This window comes from Micropterus dolomieu, linkage group LG04, assembly GCF_021292245.1.
Source record: "Micropterus dolomieu isolate WLL.071019.BEF.003 ecotype Adirondacks linkage group LG04, ASM2129224v1, whole genome shotgun sequence".
NCBI lineage: Eukaryota > Metazoa > Chordata > Actinopteri > Centrarchiformes > Centrarchidae > Micropterus > Micropterus dolomieu.
Window position 1 is genome coordinate 15,250,614 of NC_060153.1, and position 27,809 is coordinate 15,278,422.

Genomic DNA, 27,809 nt, shown 5'->3' on the forward strand with positions numbered 1-27,809 from the left:
TGTGAGGTTTATTACACGTTGTACAGCAGCTCAAAGTGGCTTTTGTTTCCACAGGGCGTCCTGTTAAAATAAGAGTATGCCCACATTAGGACAGTAAAATTGTTAAACACATATCTTTCTCTCTGTCCAGACTGAAATGCTGTTTTTCTCTCCCCCAAAGCAGATCTTTTCCAAAACGGTCTCCAGAGTGTATAAATGTTAAAACGCAGGCTTGGTGTTTCACTGTGTTTGGGATGAATTGAGGTTTTATTATTATTATTTATTATTATTATTAATTGAGGTTTTGCAGTAAAGCAGAACCATGTTTAATCACCTCCAAACACCTTATTTTTGTGAATGCTAGATTTACAGGTCTCAGTGAATACATCGCCCACGTCCTGTTGCAGGAATTTCACTGTTACGTTCCTGCAGAGGTTCTTGTCCGCTGTCTGCTGGTAACTCACTCAACATGGCCTACTGCAGACTGAGGGAGTGACACACTCTGAGGGCTTTTTATTGATTTACACTCTGCTCCAATCTGAAACTGCATCTCCATAAGCCACTACTTCACTTGATTTTTGACTTGCTTGAAAACATGTTGCCATCAAAGTGCAAGCACTGTTGGAAAGGTGAAGATGTCCCCAGTGTCTGTAGTGCACTGCAGTGCTGTCCATTGCACTTCTTAATGTCCCGTCTTTGAAGAAGTCATTTTAGTGCATAATGAACCGTCAAGTGTGTCTGAAAGCACAACTGAGAGATAGACTTGCTGCGAGATATGTTTATGTATGTCCAAAATTACATTTCATATCCAGAGGATAACAGTACAGCTAAAGCTGATGTGGCCAGTTTGTTAATAAAGATGGGACACCCAGTTGAGAAACCGAGTTAAAAGAAATCAGTTTGTCACAGCCTGTAGGAAAAGTATTTCTGGAATACAACTGAAACAGGCTTTACAAATCCATGTAACAATGAATGATCTTAAAACTTCACTCTTTACACACTTTTTGGAGTTTAAGGGGGCGTCCTGAAGCCTTATGGGTTGCCTGAACGTTTCATTGAGGGGGAAAAAATTAGAAACTTTATGGGAGGGGCTTGGTGAGAGGGAGAGAGTAAAACAGGGTGGTGGTTGTGCAGTGTTTCACATTCCCAAATAACTCCCGGGCCGTGCGTTAAAGCACTTTCAGGTAGGCTAACGTCTATCCACGTTGTTTACATTTTGTAAAGGTAAGCCCATGCCTTATGTCGCCGTGAGACGCTACTGTGCAGAATTTGTGTGTGCTTTTGTTGTGTAGAGTGCAGAAAAGTTAACTTCAGTACAGATTTTCACCAGCGCTTTGGAGAATTGCACGGATGTGACTGAGCGCAAAAAAAGTATTAAAAGGACGCGCGACTGCAAAGGCATGTATGTGAACATAGAGTTTAACATGCAACAGTGTTTATGTTTGGGTATAGAAGTTAGAGGTGTGTTTATTATTTTCTGTCGTGGTATTCTCGCGCTCTTTTCAGTGTTGTTGAGTGTGGTACAGGGCCCATTCGGGAATGCCCAAACAGCGTAAACAAATGCGCCTTTCTTGTCGACGGAAATAATAGGCTGTAAAGCCATGAAAAACGAGTCATTAAGGAAACTGACCAGTATTTCTGGGCACTGCAAATGGATGCCAATTCATCTGAGTTGTCATTATAGAAAGTACGTTTTAAAAAAATACGTTTGAAGATATGAAACCATAAGTTATGTGAGCGGAGATTTGAGTCTATCGGGAAGTTGATTCAAAAATGTGTCTACGAGACTTGTGGAGCGGGTTGGGCTTGCACGCAACGTCTGTCCTCTCGGTTTTTCTTTCAGTTTGAGACAGTATTTATTTGGGACAGCTGTGTGAGCTGATGCTTCCCCACATACAAGCCTGTGTTGCATAAGACCGTGCGTGGAAAATAAATAATGGTTTGCATCCTTCCTCCTTTCCCCTGTTATCAGTTTCCCGAAGGCCACAATGTTGATGCTTTCTGGAATCGTCGTTCTGCACATAACCGCCGTCATCCTGCTTCTGGTGGCCACCATTGATAATGTAAGTGGAAATAATTCCCTTTTGTTTTCTCAGTTAACACACGCCTATGCTTAGAGGAAGAGCAACAAGCTTTAATATGAGAATAAATGCCAACCAAATGTAGAGAGCAAATACAAACACCTAAAGCAAAATGTATGTCTCTATGGAAGCTCAGGCCAGCACATGTGCCATTAAACAACATGGAAATACCCAGCAGTCAAATGTCAAAAGATATGTTCTTGGTATTTTGCCACCCACAGTGTTTCTAATCTACATGTACTTTCACTAAGCCTTACAGAACATTAAAAAACTGACTCTATCAGCTCTGGTATATGGATGACAGTAAATCTGCAAAGCTTTCAACTTTTCTTTACATGTGTTGCAACCACTGTATGTGTCTTGATGTCTTGTGTTTGTTCTCCTCTTCTTCTGCAACTTCAGGCCTGGTGGATCACTGATACAGTGTCAACTGACTTGTGGGGCCATTGGGAGTTGACAGGCTTAATGTGGCATTACACCAACCTGAAAAACTACCCAGAGAGTAAATTCCGTGGATGTTTTTAACTAATGGGATGGATGATTTGAGTGCAGTAGTATTTGTCAGAATAGAGGAGATTACAGGTGTCAAAATGTAGAAACAGACTAGACAGATGCTGATAATCAGAGGTCATATGCTATTAAAATTGTAACAATATGTTAATAAGTTCATCAGTAATGTTTATATTTGCAGATGAGGTGCTTTAAGGTGAACATTGCCGTGTATGTGGGTTGCTGTCGACCCCTCACTGACTGCGTGTCTGTTTTGTCGCCCTGCTGCTGCAGAGTATCTCCAGACGATTCAGGCCACATCAGTGCTGGCCTGTGTTTTTTCCATTCTGGCCTTGTTTATGTTTGTGGCTCAGCTGTTCACCCTGCCCAAAGGCCAGAGGTTCACCGTCACTGGCATTTTACAGCTAGTCGCATGTAAGTAACCTGGAGTCAAAAGTCTGACCTGCAGCTGTAAGAAATATTTGTACATTTCTATGCTCTAAGGCTTGACTGGAAAGCACAACAGTGGAATGAGACCTCAGTGTTTTTAGACTCATATTTCTGCGTAACTGTAAAACATTTCATTTGATAGGACTGAGCATAACACTTACAGTATAGCATGTTAAAATGTTTTCATTTCCTCTCAGACAAGGTGAGGAAGAAAGTAAGCTGAGGCCTGTCCCTGACAATGTGCAAGCATGTCTGGATCTCTGTTTGCTTCCCTTACATGACATTTGGACCCAAAGCTTTTGAAGCAGAGGTCATCAGCAGCAGTGTACGGTGTTTCTGCACAATGGTGTTAAAAAAAAAACCATGGACGCAGATACAGAAGGTCAGTGACTTTCACTCATGTGCCGTCCAGGTTCAAGAGTCTGCAGGTTTTCAGTTTAACCAAAAAATTAAACCAGCTGGTCCTGTTAATCTGCAGAACATCAGGCCTCAGTGACACATGATTGACAGTCACTGCAGTAGAGTAATAACTGTCAGTGTTTTTGGATTAATCTTATGTGGCTCTGTGGCCTCTGGCTCATGTCAAAAACTGATGATTGAACATTTTCAAAACTTCAGCCCCCTCTGTCTGAAAGTGACTTAAACCAAAATCATCTTTTGAGATTAGAGGCAGTTGGTACAACACGGGGTGGAGGACAAGTGAGTGTTGAAAAATCTGTGAAGATATTGTCTGGAGTCAACTAATGATTTCATTATCTATTAATCTTCTGATTAATTTTGCCATTAATTGATTAATGGTTTGTCAATTAAATAATCATCAACATTGTGAAACATGCCCATCACACTTTCTTAGAGGTGACATGTTTAAATGTCTTATTTTGTCCAACCATCAGTCAAAACGCCGAAAGGTATTCACTTTTCTATCGTATAAGTCAAAAGCCAATATTCACATTTCAGAGACTGGGATAAGAGAATTTTCCCCATTTTTGCTTAAGAATTAATTAAACTCACTTGAGTATCAAAATAGTTTACTTCAGTTTTTTTGTTAATCAATTAATCTACTTCAAATTTTAGTGCTAACTACTGGTCTGCGAGATGGGCAGAATATTGTGATAATTATGTAAGAATATTCACAAGAGTTTTCAAAATCAGACGTTGAAGTGAAGTCACATTCTTACCACTGAATAAGTTGTTTCATTAGTACATTATCCTGTATTTAAAAACATGTTTTGAACAGTATTGAAGGACTCGTGCTGTGACAGACTTAGGTAAAATTGGACCTAATCGTGTAGACGGATGATTTGTGAACTACAGTATCTCTTATGTCACCATACAGTTAAATACAGAGGCTCAATTATGGACTATCATTGGCACTGTTAATAGTACATAAAAACATTCAGAAAGTAATGGGATTTTAACATGTATTGTCATCAGTTTATAGAACTACAAAATTAGCACAGCAAAACTGTCATGTTTCTCATTTCATTGTGGCTGCAGTGGAGCCGTCTGCTACAGCATCCGCGATCATGAGCCTTATCTTATAATAGGAAAAATAATTACACCTTAATTGCCTCATCTGGGTGCTTGTGACAGGATTGCCCTTTTTTCCCCTCCTGCAGGCCTGTGTATAATGATCGCAGCCTCAATCTACACTGCCGAGATTCACACTGACGAAAACAGAGGAGGGTACGGGCACTCCTATGTCCTGGCCTGGATCTCTTTTGTCCTCACCTTCATCTTAGCGATCACCTACCTCGTCCTGCGGAAGAAGAGCGAGTGACACGACAAGAGGAATGAGGGCAGGCCTGAGATCATGTTCCCAGATTCAATTTGGTAAAATAAACAATAGGATTTGTTTAGAAATTTGGAGGGGGAAAACAGAAGATTGTTGATCTGCAGCTAGGAAAATGGAGGAATAATGTTACTTTGCTAACGAGCCATTTGTTTATATTTTTAATATTATACATTGAAATAGAACCCAGGATTATGTTACATTTAGATTTTAATTAATTTCTATTTGATTTAAGAGAGAAGAGGGTAGTGTCATTTTTCATTCATGAGTAGGGCAGTATGGGCTAAAAAGACGTTGTAATTAGAAGGGTGCAACCCCTGAAAGTGTTTATTTCTAAGCAATATAACTGTACAATTATTAATAAATGAATTATTTCAGAGATAGATGACGGGATTGATCCCAATCTTTGTCTGTGTGTTAAGTATGAAGCTACTACCAGCATTAACAATTGGTAAGCTTTAGGGGTGCTGACTGGTGGATATATTTCTTAACTTTTTTGACTGAGCCAGGCCAGCTGTTTCCAGTCTTTATGCTAAGCTAACTAGTTGCTGGAGGTAGCTTCATTTACACAGAAATAAGAGTAGTATCAATCCTGTCAGCTAACTCTTGAGAAGTGGATGAAATGTGAGATTGAAGTCCTTACGATTCTGTTAAATCACGTTGTGAGGCGGACAGCTGCAGCTTTCCAGAGTGAAAAGAAATACTGTATCTGAAGATACAGCTTGTTGTCAAAACTACAACATTCCTGTTGCAGTACTTGAACAATGAAAAAAGCCTTAATTCACAGTACAAGTAGTTTTAATCATGTATCATTATTTTACAACTGAAGTATAATGTATCCTTTTTTAAATCTATGTACATTGTAACCATTATATTTTTGTAACATTTTGTGTTGAGTGTTTTTTTAAATTCACTATGTTTGATTTTGTGTCTGTAGTTGGCTGCTATCATAAGAAAAGTACATGCAATTTGTACAATTGAACATAAAGTGAACCAGGGATGGAGGACAATGGTGTTTAATTTCACCATATTTCATAACTATGCAAGAGATGTTTGTAATTACATTGGAATTTAAGCCATATCATTTATTAATAAAACAAATATCACACAGTCTTAATATTTCATTATTAAACTGCTGTGCATGCAACAAAATCATAAACAGTCACTATTACATGATAAATATGTATGAACGGGTTCAGTTCTGTAGCCTTCACTCAAGTAAGATTTCTTTAAAATTAATTTAAATTGAGGCTCAAGTTGGCACCCAGACAAATAACTTCACATTGGGGTGATGAAGGACAACACAGTTCCAGAAAATTCTAATGGATTTTCACTGATTTCTAAATCTGCGTAACTTTGTTTAATAAGGGCAAAGTTATGTTGTATTGCTTGTATTTCTGAGTGCAAGTTACAACTTTAAGGTTTTGAAAACAAATCTTCAGGCCTTACAACAGACCCAGTCAGAAACAGGAATGTTCCATTATATAAAGTATCGTTCCCAGAGGAAGCGAGTAGAAACTGGACTGTACTAGATGCCTTGGCCAGACGGTGTGATGCGCTCCTGAACCACCAGGTGGAGAAGGTGATTCTGCTCAGCACTCAGAAATGGCCTGAGGGGAGAAAAAAACACAAACATGCAATCAATATGGAAAATTAATATTGAGAAGCAGTAAAAAATGCTGCTCCATCCCCATCACATGGAAAATGAACATTTCTGAACACTCACCATAGCTCTGTCTGAAGAGACTTAAGGGACTCTGTGTCTTTCTCCTGACATGCCATCTGCAAAACAGATTTGGTGTTACACGCTGCACAAATAAAACCATAACTGCAGATTCAGATGACCTTGATAAGTTTTTGTCAGTGTTTATGCTCTATTATAAATCTTGTTATTGCTCTACAGAATCTGTTTTATTAAAAGGTATTTAAGTCATGAATGAACATAGATCAAGAACCATAAATATTGATTGAAAAACAGGCAAAGGCCTACTAACACCACTGCATATGCTGCAAACAAAAAAAAATGAATTCCATTGGCAAAGGAAGACAAGCTCCAGCAAATTTGTCTGTCGTGTGAAGGCCGTGAATACCATCATTCTTCCTGTATAAGGCAGAAAGGATCACGAAATCCTGCGAACTGTTCCAAGTATGTGAATGATGAAACTCACCACTACAGACTGCAGGAGCAGGAAAACATTATCAGGCAGGAAGGTCACTGAAGGAAAGGACAAGAGCCACGTTTGCACCACTTCAAATAAACGTCACTCAGAGGATTCATGATACAATTTTTACATTCCCACTGAAAAGAGAACATATATATTTCATACATTTTTGCTCTAATATTAGCTCAATCAGGCATGTGATTGGCAAAGAGCAAAAAAGCAGGAAAATATACTGAGACCCCCCCACCCCGATAAAACTGGCGGCGTCTCTATTATAACATATGGATGGTAAAGCAGGACCCATGACAATAACTTATTTGGTGGATGTGTTGCAGTGGGAATTAAAGGCAAGTGTCTAATCCACTGCTCCATCGCCACCTCACTATAATAATTATTATTTTGTATTCATTTTTTACCAAACTTCAACAGCTAAATGTGCAACATGCAACATGAAATAATTGATTCTATAACTAAATAATATAACTACTAACTTTCAAATTAGTTTAGTAGAAGTTAACAGATGATTTTTAATGAATAGGAGACAGCAGCAAAGGTTGTTGCCTGTTTAAGACCTGGTGGCCTGACTGTTAAAGACAGTTATATTATTCAGGAAACTCAGATCAAACAGCCACGTCTGTCTCTGTCTATTGATAAACTGTAGGAAAAAGTTGGACATTTCAACTCTGGCAGCGGGTAGGTGTGTGGGTGAGATGAGAACGACCGCGACAGTTTCACGGGATTGCGGCAGTTACACAGAAGCCGTTGCCATGGTTACCTGGGGAGTGCTTGTTTGCCTGTCTGTTGATAAGGAGCGCAGAGCGACCCCGCAGATCAAAGCTGTATGAAACGGCCTTATATAAACCCTGTCACAACCATTCACAAGAAATTAATTTATAACTTTAAAATACGGACATAAAGACTTAAAAAGCAACCATTCATACAGCAAAGTGTATATATCGGCTATGTGATTGATCATTAGACATAGCCTATAACAAGCAATAATCAAAACATATCCAATTTATCCAATGCTTATTGTCAACTCAGTGTTGGGCAAGTTACTCAGAAATAATATAGCTATTACCTAGTTACTTAGCATATAGGCTACTCCTTAAAAAAGTAATATTAGCTACTCTAGCCTACTTATTACTGGGTGATATAACACCACTCTCTCCCGATGAGCCCAAGCATCACTGGCAGTAGCGACTGGAGTTTCTTTCTGAGTTTCACGTTGCTGCGTTGCTTTAGCTGATGCTTCAATTACCCTAAGTCAATGTAGAATTGTTTGCGTTACACAATAATGGCAACAACGTTACTTACAGCTGTCGAAAATACCTCTCCTCCCTGTTCTCCTGTCTTCCTTTAGCTTTTTGGCTAACAGCTGATAAGGTCTGGTGCCGCAGAGTTGCAGCGCAGTCGCACATTCACGTCAGGGATGGTGCGTTCAATAGGGCAGCCTTGATATGATTAGTAACTGTACATTGTAACATTACTGTTTTGGAAATAGTAATCTGTCAACTAATGGGACTATTACTGGGAAAAGTAATATTACAGTATTACTGCCCAACACGTTACGTACCACTGATGTGCGACAGCGACTGTGGTACACACTGTGCAGGTGTGGAATGGGCAGCTGAACGCAAATTAGAGATCTGCATGATTCATGTGGGTCAGATTTTCAGGTTGGAAAATCCGGAATTCCGGATTAATCCGGAACAATCACATCCCTGCTCAATATTGTGGTGCATTTACCTTGGCTGTGAGGGTCAAAAGACTCCCACGCGTATCTCTCCAGGGTCTGGGCATGTTCTGGTAACAACTTCTGAGGCGGAGGCTACACAGGAAAACAGCAAAGGCCGTTACAGGGCTGCTGCACCAGTAAGTAATGTACAGATGTGGGATAAATAATCAATACAGTGATACAATATCAATCGATTTGGCATCAGCAATGTGATATTTTCTGTTGCGTTGTTAATGTCCTTCTTTTAAGCTGGTGATGGTTGTCTGACACTAAAGTATTGGCAAGTGTTCATGTTGCTGTGTGTCTGTGGTGAAGATATGTAGCCACCGTGACGTCACCCTTTGGTTTGTGGCCTACTGTTTTCAACCCTCGAGTTTGGCACTTTGGTTGTCCCCATGTTGGGTTTTTTTGGAACCAGAAGTGATCATATTTGGACAAGAGGGTGGAGCTGAGGAGGGATACGCATCGCTGCACCGGACAGGTTGCCGTGGTACTGACACGGCTTTATATTCTATTTTACTTTAAATGGGACCATAATGCTGACTTGAAACTAGCAACTGGGACACTGAACTTATTAGGAAAGTGTTAATGAGGTAATAAATCAAGTCAGAAATAGGGTCATTTCCTCATAAGCTTAAATCCAATCAGACTTCTTTCTGCAACCGGTGTAATCGCCTCCTGCTGACCATTAGGAAGAATGCACTTCTGCATTGGCAAGTCCACTTCTTTTATACAGTCTTTGTATAAAACCTTGTTGCATTTTTTCACAAGTGAAATCAAAAATACAGAACTGATTTAATTCATACGTAACCCTCTTACTGAGGGTGTACCACTTCAGTCACTCTGTTATAGATGGTTTTCTTTCAGTATGTTTTCTTATATATAATATAAAATAAAAGTTGTTACCTCAAGCAACATCAGCAGTAGTACTCTGGAGATCTCACATTTTGCCACAATGTCCAGAAATGCCCCTTTTCCCCCCAAGAAAATTAAGATATGAAAGAGAGAGGAAGACACCACTTTTAGTGTGTAATCAAATAAAATGCAAAAATGATATTAAAACACAACTTGAGACACATTGCGCTTTCAATCTCTGCATTAAAATGTTCTTATCCCTACATTTTTGTTTTTGATATATTGCATTCAGCCTCCATTTTGAAAACTGTATCATACTGTATCATATCACTTGGCATCCATTCATACATAAGATTAGAATTGACTTTAAAATTCTATTGATCACTTTTAAAGCTCTTCATGGCCTCTCGCCTTGTTATATTTCTGAACTTTTAGTCCCATTCGCACCAGCACGCACCTTGAGATCCTCGGGCAGAGGTCTGTTGTCTGTTCCAGAGTCTCGACTGAAAACTAAAGGGGACAGAGCGTTTGCTGTCAGGGGCCCGAGACTCTGGAACAGCCTGCCCGAGGAAATCAGGTCGGCTGAGTCAGTGAACTCTTTTAAGTCCCTTCTTAAAACATACTTTTATAGGAGAGCCTTTCCCGATCATATTTGACTTTATTTTATCCCTTTTATTTTATTCTATTTTACTTATTTTATATTTATCTTAAACGTGTATTTTGGTCTTTTCAATGTTTTCATGCTTTTATCTTGTATTGCTTTTGTATTATTGATTTTTGGGTATTATTGTCTTTACACTTGTTACAGCACTTTGTAACTTGTTTTTGAAAAGTGCTCTACAAATAAAGATTATTATTATTATTATATTATTATTATTTTAGGCAGCTACTGCCTGTAGATAAATGCAGAGCCTCACCAACAGGGGTGCTGGTGCCTGGTAGCTGCAGTCCTCTCTCCTGGCACAACAGCTGCATCTCCGTGAACACTGACAAAGCACCGTCATAGTCACCTACAAAAAACACAAGAGAGATTAAAGCTTAAACCGCAGAAAATCAAGCTAAATCGTATATATGCATATGAAATATGTATCAGCTACATATCAGATATGACATGGCTGAACTCACGGGTGAGAATTTTACACGTGGCCATTTCTCCCATTGACAGCAGAGCTTCAATTGGCGTCTGTGTCTGCAACTCTGCAGCCCTCTGGTAATGAACAATAGCCTCTCCTGGTCTATTCATCTCCTAATGAAATCACAGGAGGAGCAGAGATTAACACCACATTTTTATTACAGCACATCAACTTGAAACAACAAATCAAAGAACACCATAATTAATCTTTTAGGACAGCTTGAAGTTCTTATCCAAAGTTTTACCTTGAGTGCGTTGCCAAGTTCTAGACACAGGCTGGCTGCCATCACAGGCTGGTTCATCTCAATGTACACCTGTAAGCCATTTGTACATCAGCATTATCTCACTGTCTCTGTAGAAATGTGGATACAGGACTGTACTCCATACCCTGCAATCCCTTATTCTGTATCTTTCATTCCCCATATATTTTCAAACCACAGATGTTGATTCAACTACTAACCATGTCATCAAAAATTAGGAATCACAGTGTACCTTGATGGCAAAACTGTAGCAGTTAAGTGCAGCCTGAAGGTGCTCATCAAAGCCCGGGGCCTGCAGAGCCCTGTTCTCCTTCTCAGACGAGAGAAAGAGGCGGGCAGCATCGGTTAACGCCAAAGCCTCTCCAGGAGCATTAAAAAGAGTCTGCTCACAGCTGCAAGACATTCAGGATGTGTAACAACAACAGATGCACCATCAACAGTAAACATGTCATCACCATGAATGATCCAGGCTCCCTCTGAGCTGATTACCAACACCTCTGTCACCCTGTGGTGGTTTATTGTCTGGGACATGAACAACTAGAAGAGTCACGTACTGGACAGTGCCTTTGCGAGATAATCTGACTAACTGGTCACTAACTTTTGAACATGCAGCACTCTGTTTGAACCAATCAATGTTAATTGAGTTGAAAGCAAAGTAGTTCCAAACCGTCGTAACAAACGTGATATGATGTGCCTGACAAGTGGGTGGAGAACTGACAAATAACTTAACTGATGTGCAGATAATATAGTATATTTTTGATTTAACTGTCATAATTCTGAATATTTCAGAGCCCAGCAGTCCAATTTACTTAACAAATGACAATTTGATCTGGTGATACCACGTTGTAAAATTAGAAGATTTTTGTGCAGCTGGTTCCCCAACAAGACTTTCATGCAAAGCTTCACCTTATGCTCAGCACAAGTCTACATGTTTTCAGTTTTTGTTTATAATGAGATTGTGAAAGCCATTTTACAGCCTAAAGTGTGATTAATGTGTCACAAATGACATTTACATGATTTTTAAAAAGCAGCAGTTACTTAGAAATCGTTTACGATATTAAGGTTGAACTTTAAGTACGGTACATGGCTGAAACTATGTGAAGACCTGAAGATTACAGCCATTGGCTCGCAGAAGGCAGTGTCTCAAAGATGTTCAATGGAGTTGAAGTCAGCACTCTGTGCAAACTAGTGAAGGAAACACAAAAAAGGGTCTTTCCCAAGTTGTTGCCACAAAGTTGGAAGCAGGCTCTTGTGTAAAACATCACTTTATGTTGCAGCATAAAGATTTCCCTTAATTGGAACTAAGCCCAAACCATGAAAACAGCTCCAGAGGTATGTGGACAGAGGTGTCCCCTATTGTGTTAGACACTGAGAGGTGGTTCTGGTCAATCTGGTGCAGAAGGAGTGTACATCACCACCCACCGAGCCATGGCCAGGTTACAGAAGGCAGCATACTGAAGGCAGTCCTGCTGCTTCAGCTCCTTGGCTAACTGACCTGAAAAAACAGGGAAATCAATGTAAGGCAAACTATGAAGAAACAGTTTGATGACATATATTCTCTGTAAGATTCTCTGTAGATGGTGTCATGTTGTGCGTACTGAACGAATTCTGTAATTTTCACTTTAGGTTGTGCAGAGAGACTGTCAGACACTTACCAAACTGCTCGCTCGCCTCTGCTACATTGGGCTTCCGGAGAAAACGTCTACGACAAGGACATACAAAAAAAATACAACAATTAGCTGGTTATAACTAGCAAGATATCGTGAATACACTGTTCTGGTGCTAAACAGAAGAACGACTGCGTGCTTCGCCAGCTTTACCGACTGCAGCTTGCTAAATTAACGTTACCGTCAGCTGTCGAATAACGTCCCTTTATATGAGCCTTAACCGAACAACTGACCTCCACAAACATTATATTTGGATTATAAACTTCGTTACATGCACGTAAGGGTTGGTTAAATGACGTCATGTGACACTGACAGTAATGACAGCGACAGGCTAACAGTTAGCTTAACCTAGCTTATTAGTGCTAACATTAGCTGTATCAGTAGCAGTATTGCCAAGTAACGTTCTGCCACTCGTGATATTCACTCATCTTCCTATTTGAGCTAATGTGACTCAAAGCCTTACTTTTTCAGTTTATTTGACACCGCACGATATCTCGCCAGAAAGTCGCCCTCTGCAGCCATGATCAATGCAGAAAAACAAACCGAACCAGGAAGTACAACTAACAGGAGCGCTGCCATTGGCTCGTAGAATCGATAACTCTCAATTTCATTGGTCAGTGTCCGATAGAGGAGAGGTAGTGCTTATTATAAAAGGAAATCAAACTGTCAAGGTTCATTTATTGTCATTTTACAACAATGAAACGTAAGGTGGAGACCCTTCATGCAACACACATATATAATATACAAATATTTTAAGTACAATAGAATAAAATAAATTATAAATAATATTTCTGCAATTAATATTTTCTACAGTTTTCTCCACTATATTTGAGTTAATTTTGAGTTATTAGCAGATTCGCATTTTTACAATAATTCACAAATACATTGATATACAGTAATTACACATGCCAATAAAATTTCTGCTCCAAAGCAACCAGCAACAACATTAAAATGCTGGTTACATGTTAGTGCAACTATAATATTAACAAGTTACAGTGACATAGCAAACCACACTGAGATCGTCTCAGCTACTGAATACCACAATCTATTGAAAAAGTTCTTTATGATTCAGAAATTCTCGTAGACAGACTCAAACACGCCTTCTTCCTTGGGTTGTGTGGTTTCCCCCTTCTGTAAAGGAAGTAGAAGACAAGTCACACACAGGTCAAATGCATGTGGTACTGGCAACACCTGAAGTTCACACTGACCGTTTTTTGGGGGTCCATTTTCTTGGGTTTTGATTTGTCATTTTCTGACTTTCTGTTGGCAGCCGAGTGGTCCAGCACATCATAAATCGACCTGGGCCGAGGCTCTAGACTCTGAGAGAGACAAGACATATAAAAATAAACATATGAATGGGAAGATGGAGGACAAAAATCAGTATAGTAGTCTGTATAGGACCCTCTTGAAAATGAGATGATGCATCTCAAGAGGCTATCCTTTAATAAATTCACACTGTATACTGATGAGTAAAAAGGTTCTTACAGCATAGAAAGACGTAGACTGAGCAGGTATTACATCCACATTGTCTTCCTCTGTCTCTCTCTCCTTTTTTTCTTTGTTCTGCTTTCGTTTTCTGCCAGCCTTGCCATCTTCAGTGATGTGTTCTTTCTAAAAATGACAATCTTATCCATCAAAAGAAAAATCTATAACAATAACACACAAACTATAAAGCACATGAGGATTTTCTTGTGATGTGGCAGCAGCTCCCTTTCTAGTAATGTGTGTTGTGACTGGAATCAGAATTAATTTCCAAATGTTTGTACTGAATTCTTTCCTCAAATAGTCGCACATAAATTTTATGTTGATCGACTAATCAATTAATCAGCTAAATCTATTTAGAACATAAAAATATGGGAGTCAGCTTCATCTAGAGCTTCAGAAATTAATCTACAACACTGCCTGTCAGCCTCACGTCCCTCACAACACCACAAGTTAACAAAGCATGTTTTTTATATTGCAACACTCTGTTTCTTAACTTCTGCCAGGTTATGAGCAGGAAACGTCTTACCCAATGTCCTCTGAAGACACACACCGAGCCGACCACACTGAAAACCAGCAGCACACCAGTGAAGACGGCAACTGTGATGAGTTCTGTGGACTCCAAATTTACAATATCCTTGTAACCCTCGTCTGGAAAACACACACCATTCAATGTCAGTCTGTGCCAGGACTGCATCATAACTGGACGGCCTAACCCTCACCCATGTCCATGTCCATGCATGGCAAAGTGAAAAACTGATCACATCAACCTCTAAGTTGTATGCAGAGGTATCAAGGTTGTCTAACCACTATGATACCTCCCACTTGATGAAAAGAACTACAGATGTGTCAACAAAAGGGAAACAGGCAGCAAAGCAGCCTTCGCTGACTACATAAATTTTATTTTTCTAGCTGTATGTTAACAAATAAAGCAGGATACAAAGAAAGTTATCTTGCTTCATATGTTAACATACTGCTATACAAAACACAGAAAAAGTATTTTGTAAAGTTAGGCTATTAATAGTGTGACTACAAATCTGTCAGTAGGTGTAATTTCCCATTTCTTCCCATTCTACTCAGTTTGTACGAGTATAGTAAAAGCTACCAGGCAAATTTATTCTCACTTGCACAAAGTAAAAAAAAAAGTACTGTTAACCCCACCCTTTTTTCATTCCTCTGCTCAGTACCGTCTTGTGTCCCACAGTCTTTGCCACAGAAAAAGAGTACACTTTGCACTCACACATGCTCACACCTTGTTATCACTTCCAACTTCAAGACAAAACTGAAGAGATGCATTAAATCTTGGTGCTGCTACTTCTTTCATTCACATTCTCTTCTTTTTCTTACTTACTTCTCACTAGGAGGAACCAGTACACATTGGCTGTTTTATATTGGCAACGGTATTCTCCTGAACAACTCAGGTTTTTCAGCAACAGTGTCAATTGTTGTGACTGACCAGCCGTCTCACGGACTTCACAGCTGTATATCTCTCTGTTCTTAGGATCGAAGCACCTCAACATGTCCCCACTTTGGTTTGCTGGCACGTCCAAACTAGATTCAATGTTGAGGTCTTCGCCTGTGAGGGCCACAAAGACTGTGCTTTTGAGGTGTATTTCTGTGAGGGGACATAACATAAAGGTTAAGATAAGAGCCGAAATGATTAGTCGGTAAATCAATCAGTCAATCGACAGAAACTGAATCTGCAGCAATTTTAGTTAAGTCTAATAGTTTTAGAGTTATTAAGCAAAAACAACAACCATTCTGCATGGTTCAAGTTTCTCAAATGTGTGGATTAGCTGTTTTTCTCTACCTTATGCCACTAAAAGCTAAATATTTTGGGGGTTTAGACTGCTGCTCATGTAAAATAAGCAATTTGTACACTTCCTCTTGGGTTTTGGGAAAGTGTGACACATTTTTCATTTGACAAATATAGATGGAACAATTAATTTAAAAAAGCACAATAGATTGGTAATGAAAATAATTATTGTCTGCTGTTAATATGATGCTAAAGAAACACTCATCTAAACATCTTTGGCTGCAAACAATCCAGAAGTTACATTACTGATCCACAAATTGTCACCGTTCACTCTGAGTACAGTGTCAGCCAAAATAAAGCTTGGGTGGCTTACTTAGTGGGGGCATTCCTGAGCATACAGAAGAGAAGAAAAAGACAAATATCCATGTCGACTTGAAAGAAAGATGCCAAAATCTTTGAGCTTCCATACTGTAGGGTTTTTGTGGGCTGTTTCTAGTCTTCTTCGTTGAGGTTGTTCCGTGTATCTGTGTTTCTCAGTGTTCTTGGTACATAAGCTGCAGTCTTTCGTTTCCTGTTTCTGGCAAAGCCACTTCCTCAGAATGTTATTTATCTGTTTTTCTGGACACTGACTCATGGGGGACACTGAATCAAGGGGCCAGAGCACTAATGAAAAGAGCATTTACAACTGTGTTTGATACATAATGTTTTAACTTAACTAAAAAGCCTGAAAGCATTTGCACATCACAGACATACACCCACAAGTGGGGTTAAAATTATACAAAGATGGCCTTTAACTATGTATTGTGTTAAGAGGGGATATTTTTGGTTGCATTATTTTCTTACGTCAGCCCCTAGATGTGAAGTGCAATGCTGGCTGTCCTCCACAGTGAGATACTGCCAGAGAAATAAAAGCTTGAGCCACGAGCGCACACCTCGTCATGTGGTTTTTTTAAAGACTCATTCAGGGATGGAGAAAGTACGGCGTGTGAGGCTGGAATTCAGCTGAAAGTGAAAAATTGCCTGATGTTAATGTGAACCAGCTGTGGTACAGTGGCTTCTTCACAGCAGTACTCTCTGTTGAATCGCTTTCTGAGGCTGCCAGGAGAGGCACGCAGATGTTCAAATCCAGCGCTCATTATATTTTAACCCGATTTGTCTGTCTGTCTGTTTTGTCTCTCTCCCTTTACTCCTCCTTCCTTTTCTCTACACTTGACTTTTTCACCATTTTCTATCCGGCTGTATTGGTAGCCAAGTCTGACCTCACCTCAGCCACAGCTTGAAAGCAGAGAGAGAGAGCTGGAATAACATCTGGATGCCGGTTAATAAAGAATAATTCATTCCATTTCATATCCCATCTCCTTCACTCCTTATCTCCCCTCTTTCCTGGGGAGTAAAGTACACAAATCCTTTACTGTACAAAAACATTGACAGATAAACAGATCTTTTAAACCAGATTTACTGCAAAGACTCAGTGTTGTTTACTGTAAATGGATTGGAATGTCTAATATCCCCTGATGTCATAAGTCAGTGGTGGAAAGTAACTTTAAACTTGGAATTGAAAATGCCAAAGGTCTACTTCACTTAAGTATTTCAAATTTCTGGAAATATACTATATAAAAAAGATTTTATACACAAAACATATGATCAATTTATAAAATCTGTTGCATTGATATAGATTAATCTACTCCAGAGTAAATGAAGTCACTTCAGACTGCTACAATAAATATATATTATTAGCAATTAATATATATTTTCATCAATTAATCAGCTTATTATTTTCTCGATAATCGATTAAACGCTCTATGTCTTGTTTTGTCCGACCAACAGTTCAAAACCCCAAAATCTTAATTTTACTATATTGTGAGACCCTAAATAGCAGCGGATTCTTACATCTGAGAACCTGGTACCATCATATATTTGGCATTTTTGCTTAAAAAAGGACTCAATTTTGATAATTAATTTGTAATAGAAATAGTTGTGGATTAATTATCAGTCAGTTAACTGACGGAGAAACTAATTGTTGCAGCACTAAGTTAAGGTTCAGTTTACTTGTTAATGCACTGATAATAATAATACTCCAATGACATAACAATACAACACTGACAAGGGCCGCTGACAACTTTTACTTTACTGTAAATACATTTAGTTGCCAGTGCGTCTGTACTTCTACTTAAGTAAAATCCAGGACTTTTACATGTTATGGAGTAATGTGTTACAGTGTTGCTACTTAAATAAAGGATCTGAATACTTCCTCCACCACTGGTAGATGTACTTAAAGTATTAAAAGTTAAAGAGTCCTTCAGAGAGCATGTACTAAATATTAAAACATTTTTGGACTACTTTTTTCAAATTTATATTCTGTGGGGTAGTTTAATCTATAAAAATACATTTAAATACTTAGTAAAGTATAGTAAAGGACAGGTCTTGGTCTCGCAAACACAGTAAAAAAAGGTTCACATTAAAATCTTTGTATCTCTGTATTGTTTTACGTGGCAGAAGTTTAAAAATATTGGCTCTGATGTGTGTTGAGGTTTCACGCTGCTTTCGTGAGGGTAAAAAGGGCAGATGCAGCAGAGACAGATGAAAAAGGGTCATAACTTAAGTTTTGAGGAGATCACAGTACAAGAAACTCTATTATGAAGCAGATAGAGTTACAGCCTCAGACACATATACCTGTCTGTTCCATAAAGGGGGTAAAGAGAAGGAGAGACAATAAAAGGGTAAACGATGAGACCTATCTGAAACAAAAGGACATGCAACACATCTGGCAGCAGCTGGATGTCATAATGTGTGTGTGTGAGAGAGAGAGAGAGAGAGAGAGAGCAGGAGTTGGGCGTGTGTTGGGGTATAAATATACGACAGAGTTTTTTTTAAAAAGTGATTCCGCACTGGACCTGCCACACTCTCTCCCTAATTATATTACAGCTTTGAGCCGAGGGTGGAGAGAGCATCAGAGTAAAAATAAGGAGAAATAAGGAGAGAAGACCGGGGCCGTGACAGAGTGGAGAGGCAAGAGAAGCCAAGGCATCTGTTGTTTAAACTAGATCGGAGAAGGACTTCCTGCTGAGCATCACCATCATCATTTCAAGTCGTGAGTATCAGGCTCATTTGCTCTATTTTTCAGACAGTTTCCAGGCTGTGATGCTTTTACTAGTTCACTGTTAGTGTGCAAAGTTAAACATGTAGCTATTGCAGCTCATCACTATCATAATGAAGGACACTGTTTTGTGTCTTAGTTGTTCAGTGTTGTTGATATGTTTGGCCAGATGTGAAACAAGCTGTGTCTGATTATTGTACAGCAGATTTTCACTGACCGGCCTCCAAATTCATATTCCCTGACAACATTTAGAATACCTCAACAGTGAGTCATCGGCTTATTATTGTCCAGTATGATTCACAGACTTAGTCATATGGATGCAATCCTGTCCCCCGCCCCTTCTTTTATTGTCCTCTGTTCTGGGTCGCCTGCTTTCACCTCCTTTCTTGTTTTTCCACTCAAACCTGGGATCAGAGTAAAAAATAGGTTTTAAACCTTCCTTTCTTTTGTCAGATTGGACTGTGGTCATTCTCTTCTCATAACAGACACACAGAAGTGACTGCCACAGGACAAAAATGGCTCTGTTTTTTAGGCCTTCAGTTAAATTTATTGTTTTTTTTGTTTTGTTTAAAGTACAAGGACTTGACCCACAACACTGCAACGACAATCACAGTGTTCAAATCCTTTGCTTAAGTAAAATACAGCAAGTTCAATTTGAAAGTTTACTTAAGTAAAAGTACAGAGAAGCAAAATGTAGTTTACATATCAAAAGTAAAAGTATTTATTATGAAGAATGGTCCCTTATAGAGTGGTATGTTGTTGTATTTATTATGTTACTGTATTATTATCATATATTCATGTAAACAGCATTTTAATGTTGTAGTTGGAGAAAATCTTTAAAATGCATCATATTTCTTAAACTAATTTTGCACATTACATTTTTTGTGTGTAAAATCTCCTATGAATTGTTGACAAATATCTCAGATGTGTACTTCAGTACAGTACTTGAGTAAGTGGTAGAAGATGAGGAAGTAAAAGTTCTTAAAATTCTATGTTAGCTATTGTCCACCATGTGGATATTGTCCGTAAATCATTGCCATTGTTTATGTTTAGAAAAACATCTTAAACAGAAATTGGTAACTTCCCAATTACAATGATGGGCGATGGACAACCTGAATGAGATATACTTGCTTCATATACTGTATATACTGTAAACTCTTTGTTTCTTTGTTGCCATTTCATCTCTCATTATTTTTAATTACTTTAATCATTTTTTATCTTGCTTTGAGATTTTAGGATTTGTCTTTGGTTTACTTTTAATACATGCAAATGTGAGTATACATGTACGTGTGACTTTGTTGGTGTATGCATTTTATATGAATGTCTTTGTGCACATATATCTTTAATAGTAGTTGTATATTTAATCTGCAAACTCATAAAATAAAAATGTAAAGCAGTATTACCAACATAATGTACATATAACATTAAAAAGCACACGTTACATTAGTATATTCATCATCATCATGTAGATGATCCAACACTGTAAGACATTTCAAGTTATTTTAACTTGGAAATGCAGCACAAATCCATAAAGTTGATATAACTACAGTTCAAAGTTCAAAAAGTGGAACTTTTCTGATTTAAGCCTGAAATTGGTAAGGGTTAATCAGAAGTTGCTATATTTATTGGAAACTATTTACAGGTTCCTATATTTATATATATAGTTATATAGTTTATTAGAAAACAGATATTGACACATTTTACTCTAGTGATACTCGTACTCGTACAAAGGATCTGAACCGAGTACTCGCTCAACCCTAATAATTAGTTTATTATGTGTATGTTTCTCTCAAACTCAAAAGACGCAGCAACTAGGCTATTTTTTTTTCTCTTGCTCCAATCCCTGCGCACCAACTTTCAACTGATGACTTACATACACAAGTTCAATCAACACGATGAATTTCTGAAAGTTTATCTTTCTAAAACTCACACAGTTGAGCTCAAAATCCCAAACTTTAGAGCTCTTTGATTTAAAAGAAGTAAGTTGACATAACTAAATGGGTCTGTAATGTTTTACAGTGAAGTAGTATTATAAAATGCATTGTTGTAGCTGATTGAGCTGGATCTTATTTTAACTTAGTTTATAATGTATCATTTCCATCTTTTTCTGTTTGTGTTTGTCTGAGGAAAGAAAACAAAACATGTTTGTTTGTTCATTTTCAATTTTTTTTTTAGTTTGTCTCTTTTCTTCTTCTTCTCTTTTTTAAAGGGGAGCATCTGTCTGCCCATCATGGCCCCTCCCTTGCTGTTGATGGTGCTGATGGTGGTTGCCTTGGCAACTGGGGCCCGTTCAGCCAGCGAGGAGAATGAAGTGGATTATGGGTACTGGAACTACAGAGAAGGAGGTAAATGATGAGCCTCTGTTTGATCTCTAGGCCTGTAAATCACGAAACGTTTGAAGTTGTGAATTATAAAGATAATTTATTGGTGACCTGAATGAAACTCAGCAGCGATGAGACTATTTGAAGCTTAAAATCATTGGTGCACATGTGCGTCTCTGAGTGGCCAATAGTATTCATGATTCATTCAGGCTGTTTCCTTTATATCAAACCCTGATGGTGTTATGTTTTGCTTTCAGCTGATCGTGTGAATGTGGCCTCAGTGCGCAGTGTCACCAGAGTTTTAGACGCCTGGGGAAAACGCATCTTCAATGAAATCAAGATTTTACTGCACTCTCAGCCCAGCACGCTGCTGCCTGACTACTCCAGGTAACTTTAACACCAGTGTCACCCCCTAACATATGTTAAAACATGCTGTCTGAGCAGCTTTAGCTTGGTTTGCTCTGCTCTGTTGCTTCTTCATAGACATTCTTTGTGACTTTTACATCATTAAATTGTTCCTGTTCACACATTATTTGCAACTATGTCTACTACAACTATTAGTTCAGTCTGTCATCATGTAGCCAATCACAGACCCTTTCAAATCTTTTAGGTTTTGTTCACATTGTTTTCTTATCTTGTTCTGTTCTTGTTTTACTTAAAAACAAACAACCTCTATACTAACATTCTAGCAGTGACAATGTAAATAAGGTTGTCATTTAGTTTTGACATCTAAATTTATTTATGACATCCAGGTGGAAGGTATAGGACACTGAGATCATGCTCTCGGTATTTCAGTTTATTTCAATGCACAATTACATACAAATTACACACAAGAAGTTATTAATGGCTGATTCTATTTGGGATGGACAAACCTAAATTTTATTTAGATTTAGTAGAATTATATTACAGGCTATATTATATTTCTGTCAGTGTGGAGAAGTCTTTAAAATAACTTTGATAGGGAGATAAAATGTATACAAAGGCTGAGGTTCAACAGCAGTTGACAAAACACTGCAAGGTCAATTTAGTAGCCTAGCTTTTCTGAGACTTTCGATCATGTCACATGTCTTCATCAGCAGATACCTTACAAATCTGTTGTTATAAATCTGCATAATTTCAAATGCCCACAGAGACAAGATATCCTGAAATTGCTGAGGGGGAAAAAATGGAAATTTGCAAACGCCATCCTCTGATAATGATCTCAAGCTAGAACAGCTAGTAAATGGACCATGTGGTAGGGAAAATACAACGGTTAAGTGAATCCAATGTGAAAAAATAAAAATAAAATAATGAGAACATTTTAAATAGTTTTGTTGTTTGGACTCACGACTAAAGCTTAAAGTTTTAAAACTAAAATCCTGTGGCCCCGGTGACGTCATTACATTATTTTGCAGCCTACATAATGTTAGAAAATGATCATAAAGAATATAATAAGAGAGTGAATGCGTGTTGTTTTATTACGTGAGCAGCATGCTCACGTAATAAATTTGAACCACTTATCATCAGCAACCTTGTTAGCCTACGCCACACTGTTCCTCCCGGTTGGTGTAAATCTTTGTTTAGGTCACATAGCCTATCAGAGTTGAGGTCAATATTTCTGTGTGAGCTGTTGCGTAAAGCTGAACGTCCTCTGTTCGTCCTGCAGGGTGCGCCCTCTGTCCGAGTCCGTTAACGACCTATTCAGAGAAGTGTCCCTTCTGCGCCGGCGCATCACCGAGCTTTCTCATCGGCTTGCAAACCTGGAACCGTTCCTCCGTCATCACGGCTACCGGGAGGAGCGGGGAGAGGAGGCGGGAGGCGGCCAGGAGCTGGCATCTCGGAGCTTGAGAGGACAGGTAGCGAGTCTGGCCCTGTACGGCCCGAGGGCGAGTCCGCCGAGGCGGAGCCGGGTGGTGAGCAGAAGACTGGTGAGAGTCCCCAGTATGGGAGTGAAGCTGGTTCAGAGAGAGAGGCTGACTGATGGAGGGGAGTGAAGAGTGGGGAAGTTTATGGCTGCCCCTGTGTGAGACACACAAACACGTTCTGCAAATATTATATAGTCTATAATGTAAGAAATAAATTTTTAAATTGTAGTCTATAGCTTTCATTTTTGTAAATGAATAATATGATAGCCTGCACAGACACTGCCTGTCCTCTGAGATCAGGAGTGATGATTAGGGTTTGTACTGGTCAATAGGTAGGCCTAACTGATATCTTTAATAAACTGTTGTGATTATCACTATTTTGTTGTCCAGCTCTTAATCTCAGATTGATTTTAAAGTCAGGACACACACAGAAACACAAACGTCCTCCTTTAACACAGTAACTCTGTTGTTCCAAGTTCCAGTAGGCTTCTTTCTGCACAACACCAAAATGTAGGCAGGTTAGGCCTGGCTGTATTTTTTTTTTAGCTTGAAGGTTCATTCTTGACATTAGAAACCGCAGCTTGACAAAAATTCTCAACTCAAGGTCCAACTTACTTGTTGTTTGCTTTCAACCACATCTAATGGCCTTCCTCAGCAGAGGGAGTTGCTAACTTCTCATGGAGATAGTTTAGTCCTTTTCATTTTTTGACACATAAGCAAATATGGAGACGTTTTTTGTATTAATTTAATAAATCAATAAACATAACTGGCTCTTCCCTGTTTGCCATGATTGACAAAGCCTTTGTTATGAAAAGTGGCTTTATACAAGTAAAATTTAAAAAGTGTCTACATTTGTTTTTAAATATCTGCAATTAAGAGAAGAAGCAGGGTCAGGATGGGCTGATTTTTAATAAATGTCCCGGATTGTTTCCCAATTCCATGATCATATTAAATGTTGTGCCTGTAGGCTTTATATCAATATGATTATTTATGTAATTATGACTTATGTATTCAGTTAATATTGAACATGTTGGGTCTCCCATATACAAACAATTTAAGCAGAACAAACAGTTTGACAGGAGATGGCAAGAAGTCACATGTACAGTGGACTCCCTTTATGGGACACTATTTTTCACATGAAGTCTGGTTTACTTTCACGAGGAGTACTACTCAGCCTGTGAAAGCAGTTGTATGATGTCTTCTGTGGCTCTGGAGGAGCTTTGTAAAGTTAAAAAACAATTACCTGGACAATGTAATCAGGGTTATCACCAATTAGGCTCAAAATTTATTATTATACAAATTGGAGCTGTGGGTCATTAACCAGTCAGAGAGGGTCTAATGAAAGATGCTATTGCATTGCATTGTAGGAAATGTAGGAGCCAGTGTTTTTGAAGCTTGAACCAGTATATCTTGGCCTCTACTTCTTCTTCTTGTTTTAAAAAGTCTCTTAATGTCCCAAATTCATGGAAGTGCAATATTGAATTGCTGGAGTCCCCCTTTAAAAAAATATGTAAAACAAAAACTCCTAAATACAAAAAAAACCGTTTTTGATTTCACCAGTGTCTGCAAGACAAGAAAAAACAATTCCCAGACCTTCATGAGCACTTTAAATTTACATTTGATTGTCCAGTAGCATCTATCATCAGTGTGCTTTGTTCCTTCGCCTTGAACTCCAGTTATAAACAAACTGACAGGAAAGTGTTAGAGAAGCCAAGTCCATACTCTCATCTGCCTGTGTACCGTGTCATTAACTACATACAGAAACCAGGGGATGCCGTGTTTTTGCCACAGGGTGTCAGTGCTCGCCCGCTGTCGTAATCAGATGTGACATTACAGCTGATTCATGGAGACTTGATCTTTTCGGTGTTTTTCTCAGTTGAAGTCAGAAACGGTCCTCATGGGCCCAGCAGGGGGTGCCTATTATCTGCTAACATAATTATACTGTATACTGTTTGTGTTTGTCGATCGTGCGTGTGTGCGCATGTTGTGGGCACAGGCATCCGAACTTTATGCCTTCATTAAAACTTTGCCAAGTGTTTCTACAGCAACCAGTTTCTCTCAGATTCTATTCTACAACTCCACTTGTCATCCACACCACATACTGCAGGTTGCCCCCCCCCCATTCCCCCACCCACTTTCTCTCATTTTCAACCTGCGTCTGCACACTCGCCGCTTGTCAAGTCCTCTTTCTGTCTCCCTGTGATTCCCTTGCATGGGTTCAATCCCCCTTTTTTCCCTCCATCATACTGTAATCTGTACATCAACCACCACTCCTCCTCATTATTTCTCTCCCTTTACTTCTCTTCTTCTCTCCTCCCTATGCTGCTATGTGTGGGCGTTAAGCTCAGGCTGTACTTTCCATTTTGGTATTGTATTGTCAATGCATTGTTGCATCCAATCCAGTTAAGATGCTGTGGGGATACTGTATAAATCTCTCTTTCTCTCTCTCTCTCTCTTTCTACACTCCCCTCCCACCACCACCACCACCACACCCGCCTCCTCGTCCTCATCCCTCCCCATCTCTGGAAAAAGAGCCAGTTGCTAGGTAACAGTTAATTGTCAAGAAGTAGTTACATGTGTTGCAATGCATCCGGAGGTTGTTGGGTTGTGTGTAAGGAGCGAACAAGTAAGCAGAATAGACGGCTGAAAGAAAAAATAGTAACAATTTTTTTTTTTAAAGAAGCACGAGCTAAAACTGATTAAAAGATTACTTGTACCGCCTCACCTTGTTCTCAGCAGCATCCGGGACTGCAGATGTTAAAATTCTCCCACCGAATCTATACACAAGGCATTGGTACATTTTCAAACCTGCAGGTTTCTTTAAATAACTCCTGTTGCTGGACAAGGCTTTCAGAGTAAAGAGAGAGTCTGAGGAGTGAGGGGGAGTGAGGTTTTTTTGGGGGGGGGGGGCGGGGGCTTTGATCTCTGCTGCTCGGTTCAGTTTGCATCACTTCTTCCTTCCCTCAATACCCCCGCCCGACCCCACCCCCTATCTCGCACCACTTTTTATCCTCAAGCCTATTTATTCATTTTGTCTTTGGTCTACAAAAAACACTTTTCCAGCATGGTGGGTAACATCACTCTCACATGAGGAGAGAGGGGCCTGTTTCTGAGAACACGGAGAGAAGCAAACAAATACATGCGATGAAACAGCAGAAGATGACACTGCGGCCATTAACCAAGATCCACTGATGACCTATGGGACATAATAACATGATCTGTTACAACATGTACTCAGTGCATTTGAATGTCAAATATAAACACGACACAATGAGAGGAGTCCTGTTGTTTGCTGGCAACCTGTGGACACAACAAATTATTTTAAAAAATATGCTGGGGGGGGATAAAAGAACAAGACAAGTCAGTTTTGAGATTTCTTATTTTTTATTAATACTCAACACTTTTATTCCAAAGAGACAGAAGAATAATATTTCTCAGCACTTATTTTCACATTGACTGTGTTTAATCTCATTTTCAATATTACTAAATATTCAATCAAATTTGAAATACTCTCTTCACACAAGTAATTTCTCTCCATACAAAAAATGCGAGGGTGAACTAGATTTTTGTTGTATGTACATTTTTCACAATCTGTACAGCTCAGTGGTGGAGTTGTTCGATCTGCTCTGGCAAAACACAAAAACAGAAGATTAGCCAAAGAGGAAAAAAAAACGAGACTACCTTGTAAAAAGGCAATAGATAATCGTTTGTGCTTTCTGTGTACCAATGAATGATGGTGCTTTACAATTTTTCCTTTGAGAAAACAACCTTCTTAGCCTTTGAGTCTTTGACTCAATCCAAAAAGAAAATCAAAACACATCAACAAACCTTTACTTATCTGTGTAATAATAAATGATTGCACATATCTTGGCCTGAAGTCGGTACAAAAGCAATTTTGCAAGGGGACCTACGAATCAAAGATTTATCCCAAATAGATCTATTCTCTGCCGTTTGTACAGTTTTTATCAAAAGTCCATGAGCGTGAGGTAAAGTATTTACATACAGTTTTATAATACAAGTACAATAAACAGTTATCTCTCACACACACTCTGTCTCTCTTCCATATGAGCACACACAGAGGTAATTAAGCGTATGTATTCAGGCACATACAATAACAGAAATAATGAAATGTACTGAGATATTTAAAGGAAAAAATAGGAAAAGTAGTTGAGATGAAGGCTTCTTCAGTGACAATGAATGTATTAACCAAGACCTCAACCTTGTTTAAAAGCATTTACACGAACTGTCAAGAAAACTGATCTTTGTTTAACATTAACAATAAAAATTGTTTTCTATCCTAGTGAAATTTTTAATAAAATTTAGCCATGTTTAATTAAGTAGTTCATAACCTAAACTGAGACTGTTATATTGGTGTCTTCATTTGCACAAACAAGCACGCGCACACACACGCGCGAGCGTGCGCGCGCGCACACACACACACACACACACACACCTACAGTACTACATGGATCATCAGTACCAATGAAATTGAAAAAATTTCAAATATTGTTCAAAAACGCCCATTTTTTTCTGGGCTACAAGTTAAGAATAAAAAACACAAATGAAGAAAAAAACTAAGTGTATACATGCAAGTCCTCACAAACACTAGAGACCCCTAATATCATACATACTGACTTGTCAAGCAAGATTAGGAAAGTCTTCTAAAGTTTTGACTGGGATGTACAACAAAATCAATATTGAACC

The 27,809-nt window shown here is 38.8% G+C and overlaps 4 protein-coding genes across 6 annotated transcripts; 2 read left to right on the top strand and 2 right to left on the bottom strand.

Moving 5' to 3' along the window:
- Window positions 1-1,099: 1,099 nt before the first annotated feature.
- emp1 (epithelial membrane protein 1) lies at window positions 1,100-5,904 on the top strand. Of its 2 annotated transcripts, none has more exons than XM_046046788.1 (5): window positions 1,100-1,163; window positions 1,952-2,042; window positions 2,463-2,562; window positions 2,844-2,984; window positions 4,619-5,904. In XM_046046788.1, exons 2-5 carry the CDS (start codon window positions 1,968-1,970, stop codon window positions 4,777-4,779), a joined length of 477 nt encoding a protein of 158 aa, XP_045902744.1. In that variant the 5' UTR covers window positions 1,100-1,163; window positions 1,952-1,967; the 3' UTR covers window positions 4,780-5,904. The 2 variants fall into 2 exon arrangements, with proteins under 2 accessions (XP_045902744.1, XP_045902745.1); XM_046046789.1 differs by having other exon boundaries at window positions 1,145-1,203.
- Window positions 5,792-13,193, bottom strand: f8a (coagulation factor VIII associated). Of its 2 annotated transcripts, XM_046046784.1 has the most exons (12): window positions 13,069-13,193; window positions 12,594-12,640; window positions 12,361-12,433; window positions 11,171-11,330; window positions 10,924-10,992; window positions 10,672-10,792; window positions 10,464-10,556; window positions 9,598-9,662; window positions 8,703-8,784; window positions 6,960-7,006; window positions 6,518-6,573; window positions 5,792-6,401 (listed from the first exon to the last, which is right to left on the bottom strand). In XM_046046784.1, the coding sequence occupies exons 1-12, from the start codon at window positions 13,182-13,184 to the stop codon at window positions 6,320-6,322; spliced, it is 1,011 nt and encodes a 336-aa protein (XP_045902740.1). In that variant the 5' UTR covers window positions 13,185-13,193; the 3' UTR covers window positions 5,792-6,319. The 2 variants fall into 2 exon arrangements, with proteins under 2 accessions (XP_045902740.1, XP_045902741.1); XM_046046785.1 differs by lacking the exon at window positions 6,960-7,006.
- Window positions 8,748-23,482, top strand: si:ch211-243a20.3 (uncharacterized protein LOC100151507 homolog). Its single transcript, XM_046046787.1, has 5 exons — window positions 8,748-8,828; window positions 18,769-18,934; window positions 21,150-21,285; window positions 21,519-21,648; window positions 22,907-23,482. The coding sequence occupies exons 3-5, from the start codon at window positions 21,171-21,173 to the stop codon at window positions 23,232-23,234; spliced, it is 573 nt and encodes a 190-aa protein (XP_045902743.1). The 5' UTR covers window positions 8,748-8,828; window positions 18,769-18,934; window positions 21,150-21,170; the 3' UTR covers window positions 23,235-23,482.
- On the bottom strand, window positions 13,267-16,398 carry si:ch211-243a20.4. The gene is made up of 6 exons (XM_046046786.1): window positions 16,217-16,398; window positions 15,439-15,702; window positions 14,617-14,738; window positions 14,091-14,216; window positions 13,814-13,924; window positions 13,267-13,736 (listed from the first exon to the last, which is right to left on the bottom strand). Exons 1-6 carry the CDS (start codon window positions 16,308-16,310, stop codon window positions 13,674-13,676), a joined length of 780 nt encoding a protein of 259 aa, XP_045902742.1. The 5' UTR covers window positions 16,311-16,398; the 3' UTR covers window positions 13,267-13,673.
- Window positions 23,483-27,809: the final 4,327 nt, after the last annotated feature.